Source organism: Gymnoscopelus braueri (assembly GCF_963280865.1).
Source record: "Gymnoscopelus braueri genome assembly, chromosome: 12".
In the NCBI taxonomy this organism is placed as follows: Eukaryota; Metazoa; Chordata; class Actinopteri; order Myctophiformes; family Myctophidae; genus Gymnoscopelus; species Gymnoscopelus braueri.
This window is the reverse complement of record NC_137614.1, coordinates 30,723,966-30,751,381: the sequence shown is the minus strand read 5'-3', so window position 1 is coordinate 30,751,381 and position 27,416 is coordinate 30,723,966. Positions and strand designations below refer to the sequence as shown.

The 27,416-nt window shown below is 40.4% G+C and overlaps 2 protein-coding genes across 3 annotated transcripts in view; one reads left to right on the top strand and one right to left on the bottom strand.

Annotated features, from left to right (window-relative positions):
• Positions 1-567: 567 nt before the first annotated feature.
• On the bottom strand, positions 568-19,383 carry LOC308096236 (TBC1 domain family member 22B-like). 2 transcript variants are annotated; one of them, XM_080443586.1, is made up of 13 exons: positions 19,044-19,383; positions 13,291-13,477; positions 12,256-12,445; positions 10,290-10,466; positions 9,885-9,955; positions 9,447-9,575; positions 8,192-8,257; positions 7,050-7,164; positions 6,223-6,329; positions 5,530-5,605; positions 4,971-5,098; positions 4,565-4,660; positions 568-4,237 (listed from the first exon to the last, which is right to left on the bottom strand). In XM_080443586.1, the coding sequence occupies exons 1-13, from the start codon at positions 19,097-19,099 to the stop codon at positions 4,109-4,111; spliced, it is 1,527 nt and encodes a 508-aa protein (XP_080299712.1). In that variant the 5' UTR covers positions 19,100-19,383; the 3' UTR covers positions 568-4,108. The 2 variants fall into 2 exon arrangements, with proteins under 2 accessions (XP_080299712.1, XP_080299713.1); XM_080443587.1 differs by having other exon boundaries at positions 12,256-12,436.
• A 1,603-nt stretch (positions 19,384-20,986) lies between these two features.
• myt1b (myelin transcription factor 1b) overlaps positions 20,987-27,416 on the top strand; it is a gene marked incomplete at its 3' end in the record, with an annotated part of 156,628 nt that continues 150,198 nt past the window's right edge. Inside the window, exons 1-2 of the mRNA XM_080443895.1 lie at positions 20,987-21,004; positions 22,300-22,417. Coding sequence (XP_080300021.1) covers positions 22,312-22,417 — 106 coding nt within the window. The 5' untranslated portion in view covers positions 20,987-21,004; positions 22,300-22,311. The remainder of the gene's footprint in view (positions 21,005-22,299; positions 22,418-27,416) is intronic.

Below are 27,416 nucleotides of genomic sequence, written 5' to 3'. Positions count from 1 at the left end.
GGAAACAAGCCATAGGCTTTCTTGGGTTTAAAATCCTCTTTGCAGCAGACCTTGTATTGATCTGTACTTTCCTGTACTTTTTTTTGTGCAAATTGCCAATGAAGTATTAAATCAATAAATCAAACTTTACATGGTCATTATATATTTGGATACCGTACCTCTGTACAATCTGTAAACTGTTAACAAAGTATGCAATCAATCTGTAATGAGGACATTTAGACATTGACAAGTATTTGTATTATGTGGTCATGCTGATATAAGTCCCATACTAAAGTCACTTTATATGCTCCACGAGTTTAGTTGGTTTTAAGACAGTGATGCATGCACAGTATGATTATGTACCATGAGCATGATTTTAAGAAGGTCACATTTATACAAGTTGTGTTGTGAATGTGATACATGTATTTGTATACTATAATTCATGGCACATTATCAGTGTTGCGTTTCCATGACACCATTCATGTTCAATTGATTCATTTCGTACATGTATTGAATGTTAATTAACGTGCACTGTCCTGTAAGTAAACAAATAAAGCAAAGTAGGACGTATGACAACCGATTCCCAAGATTAATTCAGCAATTTATTCTGAACATCAAGATGAATTCTTTTTCACAGTTTTCTGTTTATCAAACTCTGAACACCCCCATGACCCCAATACCACAGCATCATACACACACAATTCAAAAAGAGGAATATCAATCGTTTAATATAAACAAAAAGTTAATATACAGCAGAATACTGTAATATTTCTTCTTTTAAGGCTAAAGCCAGCATTGACTACAGAAGCATTGCGAAAAGGTTGGCCTAAGGGTTTGGCATGATTGTTGAAATTAAGAAAGCAAATATTAGTTCTACTCAAAAGGACTAACATTTTTTGCTTGATCATATCTCCAGCAAACAATAAGCTTCATATGACCTTTGTATGAAACATGTCAGAATGAATAATACAATCGTGGCAGGCCTATGACAATGAATATTACAAAATAATGACAATCATTTACACAAATTATTGAATTAAGAATAACAACAAAGTCTACTTCAAGGCATACTCAAATACTAAGACAACTCAGTTAAAATGTTCTAGCCACATAAAATCAAATTGAAGAACTCTACATGGAAACATAGAGCACGATGTGAAAAGAAAAAGAAACTGCGAGAACAGAACTCTTACATGGATAATAGCATATGGATAATAGATAACAGACAGCATAGTTAAGATTTTTAGAAAAGCAAAATTACGTCATGGATTCCAAGTTCTGATTCATAAATTGCGGCTATCTCCTATCCTCAGTAGCACTTAGTTACTTAATGGCATTGTAAAGCTAACACTGTAGACTACAGTTGGCTTCAACAAACGTGTCAGTAGTACAGAAAAACAAAACCTAAGGTTTGTCCTTATCTAGAGAGGTTTTTTTTTTTTTATGTCCACTGCATTTTGTAGTTTACAAACAGCAGGATATCAAACTGATATTTTGTGCATTCTACAATTTGTTGAGTCATAGAAATATGCAATCTTTTTACATTCTAACAAATAAAAGTACCAATTGGCTCGAGACCTTTTCAATGCCACTTTCAGGAGTACCACAAAATACTAAATAGTTAACCAGGCCTAAGGGCTATGGAATCAAAAGTAAGCTAATGATTGTCAAATCGTTCTCACACAGACAAATGTGTACAAATAATTATCACTGGTAATGAAGGTAGATGAAGTAATAAAACACACACACACACACACACACACACACACACACACAACCTGCCGTCACAAATTAAAACAATTTCCTCAATCATCACTAACTATGGTCACACAGGTATGAGTAGAACCCATAGAGAAACTGAAACAGATGTGATACACAACAATACAAGTGTTATTATAATAGAGCATTTGTGTTTAACACAAGGTGGCAAGAGTACATTGCAAATGCTTATAACAAAGGCATCATCATGTATTTTGAAATACAGCTGCACTGTGTCCACTGGACTCTTAAGTATGTAGGTGTGACTACATGGCCAATTAACCACTAATTTAGAAATTATTAACCAAAACAGAAATTGGTCGGTTTTAAGTTTGAATCGAGTTCAACTACCAGCAAAGCACGTATGTACTGATTTTACAATACACACGTATTATGTTAACTTCTTCATATTGCAATCGGTTAACTAAACGATTTCAAAACGACAACACTACCATTCTGAATATTGTGAAGTACAAAATAGTTATGTGGAAAATTGTCTGAGAATCCACTACAAAAGGGACTCAGAAGTCTAATCTAATCTAATCAGCTGTTAATAACAACTTCATATTGGACTGGTAAGAGCAGTTTCCCTATGCTCTGTCTGCCCTAACAACCAACGCCTTTTTCACCCGTCTAAGACCAAAATTTAAATGTGACACATCAAAGATTAGCAAGTAGCCAGACACAACATGAATTTAGGCCCATTTGAATTAATAAATGCCATCTAGAGCAAACATACGAGTGGGGATGTCCAAGGTTAACAAAACATGGATTGTCCCCGTCGCCTCTGTTTGTGTCACATTGAGGCAGTCAGATTCACCTGCCCATTGTACCCTTGTGTAGAGAACACCTGCACTCAAGAGCCTCAAGGTAAGAGTGCTGACTGAAGTTTGCCCTACTTATCTCCCTTGACCGACTTATTCGTTATGAGCTGTAAGACAAACCGCTACTAAATTAGCGCACCTATTTTATATGAAATACAACACCATCTTCTCTTGCCTTATGGAGTGCTTATTGTTGATAGCAGCGGTAGAGCTAGTGGTACCATGTTTAGGAGTGAAATATACCAAACAGTGAGTAAAAGGGATTTGAGAGTAGAGTTAATGTGCCCCTCAGTCATACATACTGTAGGTTTAAGGATTAAGTAGTCACAACCTGAAACACCACGTTGGAGACAGACTGCTCATAGATAAGCCTTCTTATTCTGTGATATTTTAGGAACACAGGACCTGGCCCAAGTTTGGAAAAATTCAAACCGATCCAAAATCAGCATTTGCTGAATAACATCACAGCATCAGCCCTTACCAAGAAACCTTCTGATCATGGACAACTACATGTGACGGCTCTTGGTTCTGGCCCAGTAATAGGACAAGATTAAATTGATTGTGGCCCAAAACGGAGGACCCTGATTGATTGCTTCAAGCGGGTTTGGTTATGTCGAACCTGAACTAAAGTCCATTCACAAAGTAGCTCGTCTGGATTTGAAGATGAAACCTGGAGTGAATTATGTCTAATTTATACTCAGTTGTACGAAGGTGTCCCATGCTTAAAATAGCCTATCTATAAGCTCAAAACGTGTCACTTTGTGATGCGCTGTGAGCTATTTTCAGCACAGGACACCACTCTACGCAAAGTACAAATCAAGCTTTATTATTCATACTGGCCTGATAGGAGCCAGTCAAACTCAAAGTAGTACGGTTTTAAAAGAAATATTGATAAAATATAGGAGTTGTTTTCTCTAAACCGAACAACTTCTCTCCATAAAAACTATCACTAAAAGAACTCTGGAAAAAAATATAATCTCTGCACCTTATTATTTAACTAAAAGGATGATCTCACAAACATTCATCATCCTTTCATATTCTACTATATATATGTTCTTGTAAATATACAATTAACTAGTGAGACAATCAATGCTGCACGACCCAAATGAATTGGAGTAAACCAAGAACTCAAATATGGCCAGTTATACTAAAACAGTCCAGTGATACGGTATATACAGACAGGACAACAAGTCATGTTTACTGAGTTCTAGGCTTTTCATTTGCTTCACTAATCCAGAGGCTCAGAAATGATAATCCTGTAGATTCCCTGGAATAAAACTTGCTTAACAGCAAGTTCTTTTTTCTCTTTTTTTCCCAAATAGAGAAAACCTGATACAAAAGTTTGGGATGTCTGCTCATTTACACATTTTGTGTATTTAATATACACTCAATCATTGTGCAACTATGTCAGTCTCTTCCTCACGTTACCTCAGAGAGATCAAGTACCCAAGTTTGGAGTGACTCAAATTTGCCATGCACACTTAAGTCAGATCCTTTTAAGGAGGCCATCAAACTGCAGTGTTTGCCATAACCTGGAGGCCCCAGGCCTATCTCTTGAAGTGATTAGGTGCATCAGCGAACATGTATTTCAGTCTGTAGGCTTCCGCCAGAAGGAGACCCACTTCTTCGTTACCCCAGTGGATTGTAGGAAGGTTCTGGAGTAGCATGAGTAGGCCCTACAGTAGAAAGAAAGTGAGAAAGTGAGAAATTTGAATGGAGAAAAACAAGACTCTAAAAGCCACACTAGTTGGTGGTGGTTTGAACTGACTGACACTGTCATCTTTAGAGCCTCTCAATCTCACTCAATGAGGATTAAAAAAAAAGAAAGAAAGAAAAAATCAAGAAAGAAAGAGCTATGTTTTTTTGTGCAGACAGTTACCAATGAATAATGCATACATTAAAACTCTTCTTTGTTATGAATGAACAGACTGCTCCTACCTGCTGTTAATGAAATGAGTAGGCGCTTTATCTAGATTGCTAGAATGCAGGATGTAAAACAGTACCTGAAAGTCGACCATGGAAAGGATCTCTTTCCGCCACTCAATCAGGAACGCAGCACAGACGTACAGGTGAAAATGTGAGAAGCCCTCCGACTCAGCCTGGGTGAAAACAAAATCACAATCATTGGTTTGACAACATACATTTGACAAAAATACATTAAAACACCACAAAACAAGAACATAATTAAGTGGTAAAGATGTAAGATGTAAAAAAAGACATGACATGAGTATTAGATATAGATATGAGTATTTAAGTATAATAGGGACTCTCTTCTATTCAGAATGCAATTGACTGTTAACTGTTGACTGTTGTAAGAACTGTTAACACCACCACCACCTGCTGTGTGGTACATCAAGGTTCAAAGTTGTGTTTTATTGACCTGATATGTCTGTTAACACTGAGTTGTACCTGGTATGTGTCCCACAGTCGGATGGTGCAGCGGAGCGGCAGCTCCCTCATAAGCAGATTGTTCATCCAACGGAAGGCGAACTGCAGATACTCCACTTCATATTTCAGGAAGTGACCATGAATGTCCTCTGGGGGATGGAGACAGACAGCGCGCACATTAATATACATGTGGTGTCCATGTCCTTCTGTTCAGTATATTCATTCCACAAGCTGCCTTCCCATAACTTTATAACATGTTATTTCTTGAGAAGTAGTCAAAGAGTTATAGAAATGTCCTCAGGCTATTTCAGCTGTTATCTTGATCAGTTAGGGATCCACACACACACACACACACACACACACACACACACACACACACACACACACACACACACACACACACACACACACACACACACACACACACACACACACACACACACACACACACACACACACACACACACACACACACCTTAGCAGATAGCAGGCCTAGAGTGACACACAGCCTCCATTTCCTAATGCTTGAGCATCATAAATATTTAATGGTGAGGGTGACCCGAGAGATGACCACACTTACCGTCTATTCTGCTAACCAGCTCCTCCAAAGCTTTCACTTTGTTCTGGATTCCCGGCTGAGCGAACGTGTAATTGTCCTGAAAGGGTATCACATTCAGTCACATACAGTAATCTCTCAAGACTAACAGCAGCAGAATCTGTCAGCACCATTGCCTTAAACATGTGATGTTATTGTTAGTAGGAATTAGTCTTGCATGGTCAGACTGTTGCCTCCCACAATTTTCAAATGTTTCCGGTCATACAGTGTGGGTTTTATAAAATATAAAGCGGATGTGAAGCCTCCTCCCCACTTCCGTTTCGTCTTTACAGACGCGCACATTTATCCTAAATCATCTAAGCATCTAGCTTGATGCTAACCAGAAAAGGAAATAAAAAAATAAAATGTAAAGATATTTTAAAATATATTTTCGTGAACAGAAGTGCCAGCTTCCTCTCTCGGATTTCGGGAGGTGTAGTTCCAGACTGTATGTAGCATTCGGAGATTGTGGAATAGTTGTCTGGCTACGTGAGACTAAGTAGGAATAAACACAGAAGCAGCCGGGAGGAAGTGGACTATGAAAGGGGAGGAGCAAAACCGAGTTCCTGTTTTACACAAAACAATTGGTGGTGGTGCCCCAACTGAATGGGTTCCCAGATTGCACGTACAGTAATACAGATCGGTGTGTGTGTGTGTGTGCACATGTGTTGTAAAGACCTGGATTCCATCAAGTAGCTTGCTCATGCACCAGAAGCTGTCTGCCTCAATGTTTCTCTGAGTGTCCAGAGGAAGGGCTGCCACATCAAAGTTCTCCATGTCCTCCTCTGGAACAAGATCCATTCAAAACAATACAGAAAGTAAGTGTGTCAGCCAGGTGAGTGGTTGGGAATGCCTCCACACCCACATGTAAACTTGGCTGGCCTAGGGCCTATGATCAAGGCCTGCCAGTCCAAAAACCTAAAGCCTAATAAATTAACCACTTAAGCCTTATTTATAAAAATTCTATAAAATATAAAAATTGGACGGATCCGTCTTGATCACTTGACTATAGAGATAATGTGTACCGATTTGCCTTTTTTTTTTTTTTTTTACAATTTTCGCCTATGACATGCTCTAACAAATAGGAACACCAAGGTTTAAAGTGGTTAAGCTTAACATAGTATCTTTTAACATGGAAATGTATGCACCCAACTAATCTCCACTGTAATTTGCTTCGCCCTTAAGCTATTACATACTCAGAGTGAGATCAAATTTCAGTAAATAAAGACAATGGTGTAATTAAGGTAGGCCAGCTCAATCTTCATTCAGCTTGGTATGTGTCCCACTTAGCTTAGTGAACTGTCCACAAGTTCACAACCCATTTAAGCTGTTTAACCTGATTATATTATTATTTATAACGGTTCATCTTGCTACCCAGAGACCATCATTGAACAGGACAAAGCCCAACAAAGGGCTGAGCCTTCCGGACATAAAGTGAACATACAGTATCAGGTTTTCCAAGTGATATCATCCACACAGTAATTTTCCAGACAAATGCAGCTTACCGACAAACTCAGAGAGGAAGACCACAAAGAAGGGCGTGACTAAGTCATTAATCCCCTGGACGTAACCACTGGCTGGGTGTCGGATCGCCCAGATGAACAGGATTCTCTCAAACACCTAAAGAGACACAGAGGCAGGATGTTTGCTCATGAAGCACGCTGTGCGCATTATGTCTTAGGCTTGCTAAAGCCCTTCTAACAGTTCCCAGGTCTAGATTAAAAGGCTGGTGAATGCACTTTTCCAGGTGCTTTTTAACAGGGTCCGCAAGCATTGTAGGAGCAACTGTCCTCCTGAATGAGTTTGTCTCCGGAACTTTCCTTTCAGAAACAACTGAAAACACACTTTTCCAAATTTGCGCATTCCTAAGAAACATATCTACATTTGTTCAAATTGTCCAGGACTACTATGTATTTTAAACACTCTAATCTGTAAGAAATTGCAACAGCCAAGATAAATCTCTTGAGGAAGAGTCCTTGCTCAACTGTGTTCCTTTATTAGTGGAAAAGTTCCCCAGCAGTGTCTCGATATAAACAAGGGGAAGTACAGACTCTTCCTCAAACACAATGGCACCATACACAAGAGGGAGCGCTATACTGTGAGATACAGTATTGACACCGCTGTGCTACAGTTGTACACAAGGGGCCGAAGGCTGAGGGCCGTAGATCGGCAAACCAGTGCCATTATCTCACTACCGTGAGATAGTGAGATAATTATGGCACTGGTTATGCTCGCACTACTGTGAGATAATGCATGACCTTAAGTATTCATGCTATTATACCACAGTTGCAAGATTAGACGTGAAGAAGATGTATACTACTTTATGGAATACATTAACTTCACAGCACTATACTGAGAGATGTTGGCACTCATTAGAATCAGAACCAACTGTGGTATAATACACTTTATAATTTAAGGTTATGGCAAACACTGCAGTTTGATGGCCTATAATTTTAATTATGTTGAATGTGAAACTTTTCATTAAATAAAATAGAAATTATGGCGTCTTAATTCAAATGTGTTTTTGGAGGTTCTAATGTGTAGTGCAAAACGATATTACAAGGTAATAGTACCCAAATGTAATGGGTGTTAACTTTGGGTAAAACAATAAAGACATCTAGCCTAAACTCAGGAGATCCACTCTCACCTCTTGTACTGCAGGCTGCTGGAACAGTGGAATCAGAGGGTTGGTCCTTGGAATGTCAATATGGATCTGATAGGGAGCAGATATTGTGGTTAACTGATTCAGGATACAATATTTGATATTTTCTCAAAGTAGTGTTGCAAATCATCATGCGTTTCTTGACACTTGCTTGTACCACACCTATTTGCATAAACAATGCAAATACAGGACAATAATTACAGGGCTTGTACTGGTTTAAAACCACTTTGCCACCAACCTTAAACATGCATCAAGTTTTTCCATCACCTTGCCACACAACAAACGCACACACACACACACCTCTGATCCTACAGCATTAGATAATACTTTGTGGCAACATCACACAGTGGTTAGAGTTTCATTTCAAGCATTCTCCAAGACTTTATTCAAAATGCCATGACATTTCTGACCATGAAAACAAGTCAAGTCTAGCTGGACCCTGAACACAGCCAGCCAACGTCACTCTTATTTGTCATCTAATCTGTTCTGTTTTGTTCTGAGGGAAGGATGGAAAGCTGGAAATTGAGCCATTCTTTCAAATATGAATCAAATATCAAGGTTCAATATCAATGCATTTATCTTGACAATGATAATGAAGGACTTTACTGCGTGACTCGCCTTCCCTTTGGTGCATTTAGCTGAATTTACACTTGTTCACACAGCAAGAGAGAGCGTCAGTGAGTCGTCAGTGAGTGAGCTAGTTTGTTCAATAATATAGATTTATGCAAGCAACAGAGTAGGAAAAGAGGACTAATTAAACATTTTACCATTGGGAATGGGAAAATAAATCACAAAACCAAAGTGTGCACTCCACAGCCTTGTCTCTCTTTTGTTTTCTGTTACAAAAGCAAGCCAACTTTCTGTCCAGTTACTTGAAGGGCTATTTGATCTGAATGAACTGGCCCAGTACAATATGAAATGCCTGCACATTGTTGACTGGGACAATGGAGATGCATGTGTTTGTATCGAGTTTGCCAGGAAAGCATAATGAGCAAATGGGATACCGGTCCGGCACATGGCTGGCTGTTTGCCACAGGAGAGAATGTGTGTGTGTTTCAACAATGGGGAGTCAGTTAGTCAGTCAGTTACTCACGTTAATTACTATAAGCCTGCCCACCCAGGGTCCAGCAATATAATACAAATACAAATCAATTTCAGGACATGCATGAACCCTGTGGTTAAGGCTCACTGTCCAACAGAATACATTTGTCTTGTTTGATTATGTTCACCAAAGTGTTACCTGTCTGTAAGTGTCCTTGAAATGTTCATCTGTTCGGGAGTGGTAGTACTGCTCAATGAAGCCAAAGTACTCATCCCTTTTCCTCTTCAGCACCAGCTCTCTGCGCTCCATATTAGCAGGCAGGTAGCCCTGAGAGAGAGGGGGGGGGGATGATAAGAGACGATGGAGATGGTGAGAATAAATCATAATTATGTGAACAGTATACTTTTTTGGTCATTATGTGAACATTTTCATGTTGAACAAATTAAACAGGCTTAGTGTTTGAAAAAACGACCCAAGAAATGTAGCTTGGGTCTATCTAAGCCCCACACAGTCCCAAGTTGCATTGCAAGATTCCAAGGACTTTTGAGGTAAACGAATCCCACACGTAGAGCCAAGTTGGAGTGCATTAATAGTAATACATGTGATGTTATGAAACTGAAGGTTGTAGTTTCTTACAGAGAGAAGTCTCCATGTAATCGGCCGGACTTCTCTTGGTATGCCTGACCAGCTGTGCTTTCGGAGTTCGTCTGCAACACAACACAATACACAGTATGATATATGACACGCATCATCGATGCTATATTTGACCAAATCAATAAAAAGGGGCAGACATTTAGAGAACCAACAATAACTAAATGTAGGGAATATATGTTGTTGTAATCTAAAAATGTCAAAGCTTTGGCACCTTCTAGTGTTCCTTTGTGTCTTGGAAAAAACGGCCACTACATTACGTTGACCGGAAATAGCCAATCTACAATCCCACAACGTGTCGTACTGCGAAGCGTCGTGAGCTTGTAGATCGTCTATTGTCAGTGCGTGACACCGGCGCGCAACCAAGTATAACTCGGGCTTTAGTCTCACCTAGGTCCGTGTTGGGACAGGCCAGCAGGTATTTGAACTTGTCCAGCCGGGTCTTCTCTCGCACCGTCATGGGCGGTGCCCCTGAGGCGTTCTGGTCAGAGATGCGGGCGACCAGCGGGATGATGGGACGGACGGGAAGAGACTGCTGCTTCTGCAGCGTGGCGCGAACTGGGGAGACTAGGAAAGAGAAGACAGCAAAATAACTTATTTAGGACGTTTATGGCAATGTTTAAAAAATACTGTAGGTCACATTGGCACAACAAAGTGACAAAACTCTTATAAGAAAGAAATTGTATAAGTAAGCAAGTAGCCTCGATCTCCAGGCTTTTATTGTTTAGTTTTGCTAAAAAATAAAAGCCTGGCCCAGCGCGTCGGTGTACTCGGTATGAGGAAGTGTTTCATTTCCCAACCAACCAGAGTGCAGTGGGCGTCGCTCGTAATGTTGTGTTAACGGGGCGGGGGTTGACGGACAGATCGGTGAACCAATGGGATCAGGCGCAATCTCTCGCCGGCTCTATACACCCGCCGCTCTATACACGAAATCAGGAGCGTTGGGGCAGCCTAGTAAGCAAGTAACAAGAACTCAAGACAAATTTAATTTATATTTCATAGACAGGGAAACTTGAGTGCAATGCATTCCATCCCATCTCTCTGAAAAGTAAACACTGATTATTAGAGACTTGAATACAGGGATATACTGATACTTGCTAGAACGGAGGCATGTAAGTCATTTACTGTTAGTCTGTTTAGGCTCTCTTTCCAAGGCCTTATTATCTACCTATAAAGAGATAAGTTATCTTCCATTAAATGGAAGATGTGTATTTGAAATGTGTATTATTATATATATATAATATTATATATTTTATTTTTTTACAATGTTTAGCTAGCACACAGTAGAAACTGAAATGTAAACACAAGGGAACTGTTTGGTCTGTTTCTCACCAAAAATGCTATCATAAACAATTTTTGGTTGTACTAAATAAGTTGAATGAATATAGATCACTTCCACACAAGTTCCTCAGCACTCCACTTTCTCCAAAAATAAAGCTGGATGTAATGACAAGGAATCCATGCCCTCCATCAGGGGATCTTATTTCTTGTGGCCATAATATAACCAACTTGACTGTGCCATAATACCCGTCCTCTTCTGTAGTTACAGAACCCAGCAGTCTGGGCTACACCAGAGAAAAATTGTTCCATTACTTCCTCCCCAGAGAAAAATTGTTCCATTATATCCTGTTTAATAACCGTGTGTGATGGCAGAACTGTGTCATGAACTCAGAACTCATTTTAATGCATGTACCGGTACTTTGTAACTTTTCAGTTTACTACTCACAAGTCCCTTGTGATTACAACAACCTAGCAAATTATCACCTCATCATTCCAGCTAAGAGGCAACTCTGGAGAATTAATTATAATATCTACAGAGGCAAATTATACTGTATATAGGTCTAAAATTGGCAAACTTACTCTTTATCATATAAACGGCACTGGAACAGCACAAAGCAACAACAGGGACACATTATAATTAATGCCAAGCACCAGGAGCTTCATAAAGAAGCAGTAGCCATAGTCAATCATAGAAAGCGTTCTGAATACCACACCGTGAACCAAACTGTAGCCAATTCTATTTTAGTCAATGGGAGCCCTGTGAACAAGTGTACAAATAAACACTACCGTATCGTAAACTTATTATGACCTTTGTTAAATTACGTTAATAAAAATAAGAACTATCCCGCTGTTTCCTGATCTTTCGATGAGCACTTTATATTTTTTTCTCTAGGTATATAAAGAGCACAGTGTACTGCTAGTAGGTTTCTGACTGGGCTGTGTGGGACAGTCATTGACAGTGGCAGATGTCTCCCATATGTGCTCTCACACACTAAAATATTTGTATACACCAGTTGCAACAGTCAGCACGAAACATTGCAATTTAATTTCCAGTGAACATTGTGCAGCTCCATACCTGAGGATGTGCTGAGGTGGGCCTCGCTGTTGGACTTGACCACTATGCCGTTCACCTGTCCGCACTCATCTGTCATCTCCTCCTCTGGCACCTCCTGGAGGTTTGGGTCCTCCGCCCTGAAGGGGGCCAGTCTGTCTGCCGTGCAAGTGTCCTCCTCCTGCTGCTGCTGCTCCTGGGGCTGCTCAGAGGACTGTGGACAAAATAGATAAGTAGCCGTGTCTTTAACTGCACTTAACCACTTAAACCCTATGCATTTCATTGACCGGGGTTGCCCAGGGGTCTATACTTGGTCCGTACAAAAAGGGTGCCTTAAAATGGTGATTTAAAATGACAATATAGGTATTTATATGTCTTGATTTGATATCACCCCTAGACAGACGCTAAACTTTAGTTATTAATTAAACCACGTTTAGGGATATTTTAAGTGAAATCATGCTTCTGAATACATTTCTGTAATCAGGCTTCTGAAAAATGTTCCATCTCCAATATATCTTCAAGATATACGTTCACTGAAGGAAACTCAAGAATAGAAAATGGTCTATTTCCCAGAACCTTAGTTCAAGTACAGTAAATATTTTAGCACTGAAGTTCTTTACACACCAGGATCATTTTGTGTGTGTGTGTGTGTGATTAATTCAACCGAATTCTTTTTTCTTTTTTTTAAAGTGTTGTTTGTGTCATAAGTAAATTAACACAGAACGTGAATATTACCAACAATAAAGCGCCATAAATGATTGATAGTTAGGAACCTATAAATCATTTACTTGCTAAATGATTGATAGTTAGGGGAAAAATGGACCCTTACAGGTCTGTGCAGATTTAAATTAACATTACGGCCTTTACAGTGTAGATCGGGGTCCAGGAGATAAAACATTCATAGCCAATCGGGGTCTGTGGCACAATGCATATCAAACTGGAGGTCCTTTAAATTAAAAATATTGAGAATCACTGATATACTGTAGGCTAGCATGCTTGATTATGGTTAGATTGCGTCGAAATGGTCCAAAGAGCAATTCATGACTGTCTCATAGTCACCTGGTGGTGTGTGGAGTGCAGGCCTGATGGCAGTGATGAAGGGTGGACAGGGGTACTAAGGAAGTCCTCATCCTCCTCGTCATCAATGTCCCAGGCATCGTTGGTGCTGCGGGCAAACTCATGGAAGCTGGAGGCTTTCGTAGACTTGAGGTTGTTGAGCTTAGGCTTCGGGGTGTCTTTGGAAAAGCTGTAGAGACAGAGAGAAATTTAAACAAATGTCTGGATGTTGTGTCACACAATGGTGAGCTTTGTACACAGATGAGGTGGATGGATCTTTGAGACCCAAAGAAAGACTATGATGAAAGCATGCTTCAAACGTGCCAAGTACAAAGTAAAGAAAATTCAATGAAGAATAACAATACAGAACACTGCGAACAGTGTCAACTCAACAGTGTCATGAATTAAACACACCACACCACAGCCTAACAGCAAATAAATAATAAATACAAAAATAACCACAAAAGTCAAAGAACTCACAGCAAAGATAAAACACAGCAGGACAACAAAGTAAATGATGTATAAAAAAAGAAAGAAGAAGCAGCATGTCTGCTTCAATGACATGATTCCATGCAGATCGTCTTTTTTGAGCACTTACGTGCGTCGTAGTCGGGGGTCAAGAGGTGGATGCTGTGCTCCATAAACAGGCTGTATACTAGAGGGAATGAGACACCATAGGCTGTAACCTGTGTGTGAACTGATGAATGTAGTATTTAACCTACTATACTGCAAAAATGGGCATCAAAGAAAGATTTGTAGCCAGGGAGGGGAGGGCATTCTCTGTCACTGCATTAGCGACTACTACAGGTTGTTTGGGGAACCTGTTCAGCAGGGACCTGAACTGAGAGGGATAGCATGTTCCTTTGCACGTGTTACATCCTCCCAGTGAAACTCCTCACTGTCAGGTGAAATGAAGCAGCTAGTGACTCCATGTGTATCAGAGGAAACATGCGGTTGTCTGCACCATCCCCAGACAGACCCACAGCAGGTGTTGGCAGTGACAGGGACTATACACATGGATGGGAAGGGAATTGGCATAATGACTAAAGGAGAAAAATGAAAAATAGTTGATTTAAAAAACCTGACAGTGTGACAAGGATCACATATTCACAGCAGAGAAAATCCTATGGCAGCCTGGAATATCAATTTCTGGCCCACTCATGGGGATTTGCATTTGAGTGAGAGCTGCTAGCTGGAACACCAACTGTTAAGACACATGGCATTGCCAGGTATTCATTATTCTGGGTATCAAAGAGCACTCACATTTAAGAGCCTGCAAATTAAGGCTTTGAGTTCAAACCTTCCCTCTGCAGCTGATTTCAGTTTGATCTCAGTGCCTCTCTGTTATGAAAGACAACTTCCTCTTTAGTCTTTAGGCTTGATTAGGCTTTAATTGGGGCGTCTTGAACAGAATCTGTGAACAGCTTGTGCGACTAAGGTGTTCGCCAGCGGTCCATGGAGAATATCCTGTTCCAGCGGGTGCCAGCATCATGCTGCTCAGCCTACGTACAGTGATCCGATGATGACCCAGCACAGATACAGTCACAGGCATAGTGCCGCGACTCAGGCCAGAAACAGGCCATTCATTGTCCCCAGTGATCCTTTCATCAGAACTTTAATTCCGTAGACATATTGTTGTTGCCATTCGGTGGGTGAGGTTAAAGGCCGGGGACCGTGTCAAATTATATTTGAAAACCGTCCTGCTTACAAAGTGATGTATTATTTTCTCAATTCAACTTAAATGCATTTAGTTCTTGAACGGCTGTTCTTAATGGCAGTCTACAGACCTCCATTTGACAAAAGAAAAAAAGGACAACCCTGTCCTAGACCCTCAATCAAGATCCCTTCGAGGGTCAATAAAGTATTTCTACTGTATTCTATGTGAGGAGAAACTCCTGAGAAAAGAAGTAAGAATTCTTAGGAAGGATCACAAGTGGGGACCCCCTTCCAGGGTGTACAGGCCCTGGTCACAATGACAGATCATAGTATGGATTGTTGTAACTTCTGACCACTGACAAAATATTATGTGGTTGCTCCAAGGGACTCAACGAGGGAATCAGAGATCTAAAACTTGTTTCAGTTGTCAGGATTAGTATGATATATTACTTTTATCAAGTCAATTATTTGGGGAGAACAAATGATTATTTCTCTGTATTCACAAAAGCAGTGGGCTATCAAAGAGAGGTGTGATGCCAAGATTCACTTGCACAAGAGACAGATTCTATATACACCTGCCGTTTTCTAACTATACTTGCACAAGAGACTGTGATATTCTGCCTCATTCTTTTTTATTTTATATTTTGACCTCACCGAAAAAATATATATACACACAGAAGAAAAGAAAAAAAGAAAAAAAATTTACACCTCTAAACTTGTAATGTGACAATAAAGCTGAAAACAGTAGCACAACTCTTAACAACAACAAATGCTACCTTGTTTTTCTTACACCAACTGAACAGATGTTAAATAGGACAGAAATACATAAACTACATTATGAGATAGATGAAGGGGTTTCATCAGAATTCACCCGAGGGTAGAGAAGATGACCTCATCCAGGTCATTTGCATGAATAAACCGACATCGAGCCTGGTGTCTCAGAACTAGCTTCAGTCACTATCTGAGCCTGCCAGAGCCTGTTTTGTTTTGTTTACCAGCAGCCTCAGCCATGTTTTATCAGTAGCACCTCAAGGACAGGCCGTTGGACCAGCTACAGTAGTCGCTTTCCTGTTCAAACATACTGTATGTTTGGGTTTGGGGTTTCCCAGCCCTTCCGTCCACCACCATTTCAGAGAGCGACAAGTCTGACAAAGACAGACAACACCCACTCCTCTGAGAGCCTCTCTACTCAAATTACCACAAACAGACTAGCTCATTGCAGCTCCCCCCCTCAACTGCCATGCAGGGCAGGCAGCACACCCTTGGAATCTGTAGTACCACATGCAAGATCATGTGCCGCATGCATAACAGACAGACATGGAACCACATTGGAATGGACACGGTCATGTCTTGTCAATAAGAAGACCTTTTGATTATTTCTGTGAAGTGCTTCGAGTTCTCATCGCTACGCTGTACACATTGCCCGTGTGACACGAATGCCGCTAACATCACATGGGGGCTTATTAGGGAGAGTTACAGAGAGACGGTGACTTATAGTACAACAGAGAAGGGAATGGCTGTGTGTACATGTCAGTGTTTGTAGCAACCCATTAGGAATACCCTGACAGTTATGTCAGTTGAGTAAACTCTATAGACTAATGTCAGACTTAACAAAGGTATGAAGTAATCACCCACTGACCACATGCAGGGTTCCTGTCTGAAGTAACATAAGAGTGTGTCCCTACATATGCCGCAAGGCATTTTGTAATATATCAGCCAGATATCAAGTTTCTAGCTTGTCTCCAACCATAAGAAATAGACTATGTTGTGGGTCACTTGCTCTGCTGGGTCACACGTATATCAAAGAAAGAGATTAGACTTAGAAAACTTCTATGTCCTCAGAGAGCCAATGTGTGGTAGGTACAGCACAGAACATATAGAAATAGACAGCTAAAGCACATCACATCAGATAAACAAAACCAACAATAATCCATAATATAGCAGCCATCATTAATATCAGCACACCAACAATTGTAAATACATAATAAATAGTGCGTGTGTGTACGGCACATCCCCCCTATGTATTGTATATTTTTTTCCCATTTCCTAGTTATTAGATAGCGTAAACTATATTAAGGAAATAGATTAGGCTAGATCATTTGATAACAAAATAAAAAAGGCAATATTTCACAATTTTCACTTAAATACTTCCGAGTGACTCATCGAATGAGGCCATAACAACCACTGAGGTTACAAAATATGCCCCATATCGTGGCTGATAAGACTGGAGCAGCATAATATTGTGCAAGCCACTTCTCTCTGCTGACATTTTATCATATGTTGTGACCAGTGTGTGGGTAGTAGTGGGGAACTAGAGCATATGGCAGGCGGAACACATGCACAGTGGTGGAAGAAATACTCAGATATTTGTAAAAGTAGCAATATCACAATATAAAAATACTCTGTCACAAGTAAAAGGCCTGTGTTCAAAATGTTACCCGAGTAAAAGTACAAAAGTATTGGCATCAAAATATACTTCAAGTACAAAATATTTTGAACATAGCAAGCTTGCCTTGTAGATCGGCTATTTTCAAATAGCCTATGTATAAAATAGGGCTAAAGTGGTAAATGTATGTTTTGTAATATAATAATTTATACCTGCAAAGTAAGTAGTAACTAAAGTTTTCAAATAATTGTACTACAATATTTGCCTCTGAGATGTAGTGGAGTTGAAGAAAACATTTTGAAAATTGGAAATAGTCCTGTAAAGTAAAAAATACCTCAAAATTGTACTTAAACTTAAAGGTAGGGTAAGTGATTTTCTTTGGTTAAAATAAGTGTTAAATAGCTCTATATTCTGATAGTACTCATTGCTATAGTGTTTGTTCAGTAAAAGAAGTCTCCTTGTCTCTCCAGCTCTTTATAAAACAGAAAATGCATTTTCGTTTCAGTTTCAGTTTCATTTCCAATTTTATCCAATCAGGATAGAGAACTCAATCAGGATGTAGATTAAACAAGTGAAATTGGAAGTGATGACACTAAGAAATGAGCAGACAAAATTGGAACTGGAACACTATAAAATTAAGCTTAAAAATGGGTACTTTCTCCTGATTGGCTGAGATTTTGACACCTACCGGAAAATGTATTTTCTGTTTATTAAAGCGCTGGAGAGACATGGAGACTCCTGTTACTGAACAAACACTCTATAGCAATGATTACTATCAGAATATAGTGCTGTAACCTTTTAACAAAATACTTTTTGTTTTAACCAAAAAATATCACTTACCCTACCTTTAAGTACAGTACTTGAGTAAATGTACATAGTTACTTTACACCACTGGTTTTAATTTGACCAGTGTGTGGGTAGTAGTGGGGAACTGGAGCATATGGCAGGCGGAACACACGGACCATGACAACTGACAACTAATGTTGACACTTGGTTCTGATGTGAAACAGCTATGCTGAGCTCTGCCAACTGCAGCAGAGCAGCGAGTGACAGCATGACGTGTCTCCAGAGTTTACAGTAATAATAATACTTAAAATCACCGAAGCAATAAAACAAAGCTTGGCTGTTTCAGTTCCAGCGTCACTCTATCCCATTGTCCGGACGGACGCTGGCCTGGACATTGTTTGGACATTTTTGTGATTGGCTCGTCGGTTATCAGGCAACCGCTGACGCGGAGCTATAGACAACATTTGCAAAAATGTAATATAACATAAAACGTGTCGTCTAATAATTAACTCCCTCTGTAGAGGATAGCAACTAGAAGGGCAGAGCTAGCCTGTTTGTTTAGATATAAGGTGGCATTTGCACTGTGTACATTGAGACGTTAACGTCTATCTGGCTACTTTAAGCAGATCTATGAGTTGATCAACCGCCCCGATAGGATACACTGTACCGCCCCCCCCCCATCAAAGCCGGATTTACTTCGTCGCACGACGGTGTAGAATGTCGAAAATAGCCAATCTACAAGCTCACGACACGTCGCGGGGGCTACGCGCTGTGAGCTTGTAGATCAGCTATTTTCGTATTTTTTTTTCATGTGATCAACTGTCAGTCTTCCTGGAGAACTGACAGTTGATCACATACCCCCCCAAAAAAAGAAACGCTCGCCGCGACGCAATCAATGGGATCAGAACCAATAAATTCCGTCACGTACCTCCCGGGAACCTTGGCGTTTCTCCTCCAAAAATGTATCCTGTTGTCGGTGGCCATAATAACTCAACGTCCCTCAGGCTGACACTGAGCAGCAGCGGCTCAGCTTCTTGTCTTCTCGCACCAACAACACAACATCAGGGACCCCCGGGTTCCTCCGATCCAAGTGTCCTTAAAATACAATGTATATAAACCAACCGCCGTTCGATCGGCCCTTTGTGATCTTCTTTAGCCCCGCATTGGGTTCACACACTCCAGCCCCGGGTGACAACAACGTTATTTTTGTTGCTAATTTACGATGATGATGATGTATGGTAAAGTGCGCTGGAGGTCGCCATCTTGGAGTCCACCGGCAGAGTGGCGTGTGATTGGCGGGGAGGGTCTAACAGGTGCAGGGGCGACGGACCAATGGGAAACACCGGTGGAAGGGAGGGGGGGGGGTGCTCCGTGATAAACAGATACAACGTAAATAAATAAGTAAATACAACATAAAACATAAACAATAAAGATACACAGAGGCGTGGGGTACATTAAGCCTAAGTTATACTTTGTAGTGACGTTGGAAAATGGCTTTAAATGCTTCTACGTTCGTGGTGGTAAGCATTACTTGACAAACAGTTGCACCCAGAGAGGAGTTTTAGCTATTACGCATGCAGTGTAAAGTAGGGCCTAACTAAGTACTTCAGTACAATTTTGAGGTATTTTTTTTACTTTACTGGAGTATTTCTGGACTTATGGAAGTACTTTTACTTCTACCCACTACATCTCAGAGTCAGATATTGTACTTTTACTCCACTACAATTATATGAAAACTTTAGTTACTAGTTACTTTGTAGATTTTGATTATTATTACAAAACACACTAACCACTTCAGCCCTATATATTTATATAGCCTATATTTTGACCATTTATAAAATAGCAGATCTGCAAGCTCATGCGTTGTGATGTGATGCAGTGTGAGCTTGTAGATCAGCTATTTGGAAAATATGTTTTATACATTTTGAACTTGTGAAATGGGACATTCTGCACAATGAGTACTTTTACTTTTGGTACTTAAAGTATATTTTGATGCCGACAGTTCTGTACTTTTACTCAATTACATTTTGAATACGGACTTCTACTTACTTGTAACAGAGTATATCTACATTGCAGTATTGATACTTTTACTGAAGTACATGTGAGTACTTCTTCCACCACTGCTAATACGTTTACAAACAACAATCTAGTCATTTACTTTACACCCATTGTTTCCCATTATGACCATTATCTATAGTTTTAGGCTTAAAAAACCTACTATGCATAAATCAAAACAGCTCCTTTGCACTAATCATTCTTCATAATCAGTGAGAATTCTGAGAAACGTATTATTGCCTCAGAATGCTGAATATCACTTCTCCATTTTTCATAGGTGCAAGCATGTAGACCCTCTGACCACAAGAGGGCAGACATTTTCCGTTCGCACTGAAGGACATTGTGAGTGAAACCAGCCAGAGTGAAACCAGTTAAACCAGTGCCACTGTATTTATTTACTGTAAATGTTTGAAAAACGGGTTTATTATATATCAACAACAGAAAGTGATTGCATAGAGAGCAAGTAGCCATGCTTTGCATATTGCTGGGTGGGAACTGGGAAGTGATTTGAAGGGGCTAATTGAATAGTGTCTACCCATTATTTTATGACAAGATATAGGCCTGTATTGTTTACTTCAGTAAATTGAGTTATGTATTGTTCAATGAGTGATTCGGGCTCAAAGAACACCCAATTTCATGTCTCCTTTCATATTCAAATAGAAGCAAATGGATAGGCCTACAGTGGAGACATGAATTAGTGTAGTTTTGCATGGCAGTCTGTATTTGAATGGCAGGTGCCTTCCTCTTCTCTGTTTGTTTAGGGAAATCACTGCAACTCCCCACCTGTCTTGAACTCTTTTCAGTGTTCGGCAAACTTCAACCGGGACAACACAGGTGAGACTTTTCTCATTTAGATTACCTCTCTCTCTCTCTCTCATCTGAACTATATTTAACATCTGTAAGTAAAGTGAGTATTTGTGCTCAATGCCTATTTTATGGAGTGAAGAATTAGTCAGCTATCAGTCAATTATTTGTTGTGGTTACCCACAATGACAGTTACAACTTCTACAAAACTCTCAAACTTCCCCCTTCTGCCGTGGAGCGCATCTTGTGACTATGCTCTGCGCCGTTCCTTTTGGTATGGTCAACTTCTAGGGGTGTGAACCTAACAGGCAGAGAGGAGACACACACATACAGTCATGAGACGAGACAATAGGGAACTGTGTCTCAAAGCTCAGGGACCGTTGGTGCCTGGGGGCACAATAGTTAGCTAATGTCTAAAGTTTCTTTTAACTTTTAGCCTTTAAGAGTGCCATGGCTGTTTAGTTGTGTATAATGTTTTTTTTATTTTTTATACAATATTTCCTCTGACTCATTAGCTGGTGGCAATATTTTCACAGAATCCTATGCCATAATAGCATGTCATATATTTTGCTTTGGAGTGATAGTAGTAAATAAAGGTTTAGTTTAGTTTAACCTTTGTTTAAAGTTTGTTGCCTATGTTCCAACTGGAGGAGTTATCACTGCCACATATTCCCAGCAGAGCTGAAGCCCCCCCAGCCATATTTTGGCTTGCGTGACCCCCTTGTTTTGCTCTCCCTCTTACCCCTGAAAGGATAGCATTGTGACTTTTTTTCCTCTTCCTGAATGCTTAAGTAGCAACAAAAACCACCCCTACAGCATTCTTTTAGAAAAGACAAACTTTTCCTTTTGTCGCTCTGTCATCAGCATTGGACGTTGAAAGTCAAAGAGTTAGTCTAAACGTTTATAGGGAGAACACGGAAGTGAGATAACTTGAGAAAGTTCTGAAAAGTTAGAAGATTAGATTATAACTTAAACATTTAAGATGTATTTTGTTTGTTTCTGAAAAGGTAAGTTTCTGATATGTTATTTATCTAGAATTAGAGAAAATGAAACAGTTGCTTTAAGTTTAAAAATGTCAATACATTTTTGGATGCAAGACTTTATCTGTCCACATGATTTCCTTTGTATTTATTTATTTTTGCCATGGGAAAATGAATGGAAAACAAATTAGCCAACCTGTGTAGCTTTTAGATTTGACATTTGACACAACTCATTAATCATGTCTTTTCAGCAAACGCATGGCAAAACAAATTGTAAAATTTATTTCTCATTATACACCAGACAAAAGAATGCTGACCTGGGTTTTGTGCTCATGTTTTCTTCAGGCACATGGTGTAATGTGTAGTTCAGTCCTTCACCTCAAGGTCAAAAGGTCATATCAAGCTCTACTCATATACCTGGACGGTCACCAGGCCATGGACGACTGTGAATTCTCAGAAAAAGGTAAGAAATAAGCCTTTCTTTAAAGGTGTGTGCACTCCTGACAATCACACACAGTCAGGAGTGTGGCTAGTTACACAAATACTAAGGCATGAAGGTCAATCAATATATTATACAAGAGCATAGGAATGTGTTTTAAGACCGCTCTGAAAAGAATCAGCAGATCTTATGTTTTCAGGCACTGTTAGTTGAACTCTGAGAGTGTACACATTGAACCAAATAGACCCTCTCAGAGTTAAATTAACACAGAGGGTTTTAATGTGGGGAGACTGTTCCACATTCTTGGCTCTGCCAAGTAAAAAGGCCTATTGGACGACTGTGAATTCTCAGAAAAAGGTAAGAAATAAGCCTTTCTTTAAAGGTGTGTGCACTCCTGACAATCACACACAGTCAGGAGTGTGGCTAGTTACACAAATACTAAGGCATGAAGGTCAATCAATATATTATACAAGAGCATAGGAATGTGTTTTAAGACCGCTCTTAAAAGAATCAGCAGATCTTATGTTTTCAGGCACTGTTAATTTAACTCTGAGAGTGTACACATTGAACCAAATAGACCCTCTCAGAGTTAAATTAACACAGAGGGTTTTAATGTGGGGAGACTGTTCCACATTCTTGGCTCTGCCAAGTAAAAAGGCCTATTTCAAGACTTTTTCAGCTGAGACCGTGGGATGGCAAACAGTGCTTGGTGGGCTGACCTGAGGGGCTTTACAGTGCTGTTGGGGGTCAGAAGTTCTGAAATATAGCCAGGGTTGAGACCATGCAGAGCTTTGAATTGAATCCTAAAATGGACAGGGAGTCAGCGTAAAGATGCTACAATTGGGATAATGTGGCTCCCTTTTTAACTTCTGGACTAGTGTCTATCCACAGCAATTTGTACAAGTTGTAGATGGGAGATACAACCCTGGTTATCACCTAAACAGAGAGAATTCTAGTAGTTTAGTCGTGGAGTTATTGAAAACCCCTTCCAGGTCTGAGAAGGACAGAAAGGGCTTGCTTTTGGATATAATACTACGTTATTAGAGGAAGCTAGATTTCACAACCGAGCTGACGTGTTAGTCAAACTTGGCCATCAAATACGGCCTCAAGTTTTCTGGCTTATGGCCTGATATGTGGATAACTGATCCAGGCTCTGGGCAATGACATTCACAGAAGCTGTTGGGCCAAACAATAGAATCTCAGTCTTATTACCTTTGCCCAGGAGGTTATGTTTTCACTGCCATCTGTTTGTCTTTCATGTTCTGAAAAGAAATGGGCGAATTTACATGAAATTAGGTTTCTCCCAAGAAACCTATTGATTTTGGTGACCCCATGACCTTTCCCTCTAGCTAGCCCCACCTTGAGGCCAAATTTGCCAAGCTGTGGAGATTTCCAGGTGTTGTCCGATGTCTGCTGCTCTCTGCTGAGTGCATTCTTGTGCTAATTTATTTGTACAAAATTGTGCGCATCCAATATTTAATGTCCTGTAGGCATTCTCTCAGGAAAATCGGCCTCCTGGTGGCGCTATAACAGGACAATGTGAAAGGGTGGCATTTCTTCCTCGACCTATGGGAATGTGCTTGCAAAGTTTCACAGCAATCGCACGCTGCGTTCATGATTTGAGGCATTTTGTTTAAAACGGAACCACTCCTAAAAACTTTGGAAGCCAAGGTTAGCCAATCAGGATGGAATATGAAAAATCGGACAGATCTGTCTTGATCACATGACTATAGAGATACTGTGTACCGATTTGCGTGATGTTTGGACAAAATCTGTAGGAGTCCGCCCACCCGGGCGGACGGAAGGACGGACAGGTGGCGAAACATAGTCTTGGCCACGCCTTCGCCCTGGCGGAGACAATGAAGCATAACAATGGAAAGAGATGTAATTTTTATTAATATTACCCAGTGGAATCATATGTAGAACAGAAGACCTACAATTGAGCCCTGGGTCACCTGAAAAAATACACACAAAACATGTCTGTGAATATCTATTCCCGGCCTCTCTCTATCTCTCTCTCTCTCTCTCTCTGTCTCTGTATGTATGTATGTATGTATGTATGTATGTATGTATGTATGTATGTATGTATGTATGTATGTATGTATGTATGTATGTATGTATGTATGTATGTATGTATGTATGTATGTATGTATGTATGTATGTATGTATGTATGTATGTATGTATGTATGTATGTATCTCACCAAACTAAGTGTCTTATGACACTACATATTGAGCAGGTCAAGACCATATGCTACAGAGTCCCTACAATTCTCCCATGAGTAAGCACTTGGCAACGGGAAGAAACCTTAGCAGAACCTGGCTCTAGGTGGGGCGGCCATCTGTTGACCGGTTGGGCTGAGAGAGAGACACAGACAGAGACAGAGACAGATAGAAAGAGAGTGTGTTTGTGACAGAGACAGACAGACAGACAGGAATATTGTACTGCAAAATGTTCATGTACAGTATTTGCATAAATGGACATATGTCTGTGTTTCGACCAACCATGTGAAGGAGTTGTGTGGATAAAGAACGAGAGGGTGAGAGAAATAGCCAGGGAGAGAGTGTGTGTGTGTGTGTGTGTGTGTGTGTGTGTGTGTGTGTGTGTGTGTGGTGGGGTTGTGCACTTATCATAAAACTACCCATGAGTAGAGGTGCGAGAGTGTTTACTGCGCCTCTGCTTTTAGCAAATATCCATCGTTACGAGTGGTTATCCCCTCCTCCACACACACACACACACACACACACACACACACACACACACACACACACACACACACACACACACACACACACACACACACACACACACACACACACACACACACACACACACACACACACACACAGGCGCCAAAGCCACTTTCTCTACTCATTCCAATTGACACACTCGGTTTAGTTTACCAAGAGATTTGTGCATGCATCTGTGTGTGTATAGTGTGTGTGTGTGTGTGTGTGTGTGTGTGTGTGTGTGTGTGTGTGTGTGTGTGTGTGTGTGTGTGTGTGTGTGTGTGTGTGTGTGTGTGTGTGTGTGTGTGTATGCCCAGTAGACTGAGTTACGAGTGTGAGTGGAGTGAATGGTATTTGACCATGTGCATTGTGTTTTATTAGATGAGCAGGCTGTAATGAGTCTGTCACCAGTAAATGGGTTCTGATTTGTAGCACAGCTGTCCCTCCACACTCTGATCAACTCAGGCCTTCTGGAGACACACACACACACACACACACACACACACACACACACACACACACACACACACACACACACACACACACACACACACACATACCCGCATACACCCATGTGAGCATGTGCGCTCGTTCACATGCACACACATGCACACTCAAAAACATGGAATTGAAGTCACAAGTCTACATTCTCACACACACACACACACACACACACACACACACACACACACACACATGGAATCAAGCAAGCACGTACAACACATGCGCAGTTGGATCGTGTAAAATGAATCACAAACACTCGCTGTCACACTCATACACAAATCCAATGGCATGATCGTATGCACATAATACACATGCACGCGCGCACACACACACACACACACACACACACACACACACACACACACACACACACACACACACACACACACACACACACACACACACACACACTCACACAATCACATGCGCAAACATATGCATGGCTCAGTCACGAGTATACTATGGACACACACTCAGAAATGCAGTGCACATCCCACACCTAAACATTACACCGTACACGCTTATGGCGGTGTTGCATGTAGATTGCTTTTCTGGCACAAGCAGTCCCTTTATGTCACGTATTACGGGTGGAGGTAATTACAATCTGAAGTCTAATCAGAGAGAAATTACAGCCGCTCAGATGCAGGCTGCAGTAAGACACCAGAGCTCATATGCAATCAATGCACCCACTCCTGCTCCTCTGAGGAACCTCAGATCGCATATTACGGATTGCACGGGGACCCGGGTCCCATCATTCATGTGGACGCAGCACCCATTGATTTTTGCTTTTTTTAGGGGAGAGAGGACAGCCCACTTCCTTTTGTATTTTGTGTAGATAGATTGTTGGAAAGCTGAGAAGGATGGAGTGCACAGTAAAATCCTCAGTGTTAATCTATGTCTGAGAGTGTACAAATGTAACCAATTGGGCCTGCAAAGGTCCATTTGATGGATATATTAACAGAGGACTTAACCACGTGCGCGTACGCCATCCATAAATACAAGTTCTGTTATTCTTGAACTTACACAGCATGCATCAGCACATGCATGCACACACATATTCACGAGTGCACACACACATTTACAAGTAAATAAATATGATTATTACAATTACTGTATTAAATACACTGAACGTAATAGCATATACATTCTATATCGCACTTGTTTGTTTATAAATGTACTAGGGGTGTGAATCTTTTGGTATCTCACGATTCGATTTAATTTTGATTCTCAATTCGAAATAATTCTAAATCGATTCTTGATTCAGTACGATCTAGTCCAGTCCGCTGTCCGCTAAGAATGGCGGTGCGGCAAAAGGAGTAAAGAAGAGAGTATAACTTTTTTATATTTGAAAAAGTTGTATGAACTGATTGATTGCTGTAAAGACACAAATACAAACTTAAGACACTTACGCTAGCTGCCGAGGAGAAAATGTAAACTATAAATTAAAAAATAAATAAGTTGGAAGTTGTAACTCGATTTAGAATCATGCGATTATTGTAAATAGTTTTTTTTCTCCACCCCTATTATGTACACAGGAGTTGCAGCAACAGAGGACCGGAGGTGATTGTAGATCAAGCAGTTTTGTAGTGCAGGCACATGTGTATGTGCTTGAGTATTATGTGCTGTGTTGTGCCATTTGTATGGAAATGTTGCCTATTTTGTATGCAGTTTATTTTCTCCCTTTGTGTGTCCCCCAGTGTATTAAATGTGGCAGGTTAAAGTTGAGCCATTAATTGCAACCTTCAACCAGCAGATGTCCCTGTTGCTAAATATTTACAGCCGCTGACCGGT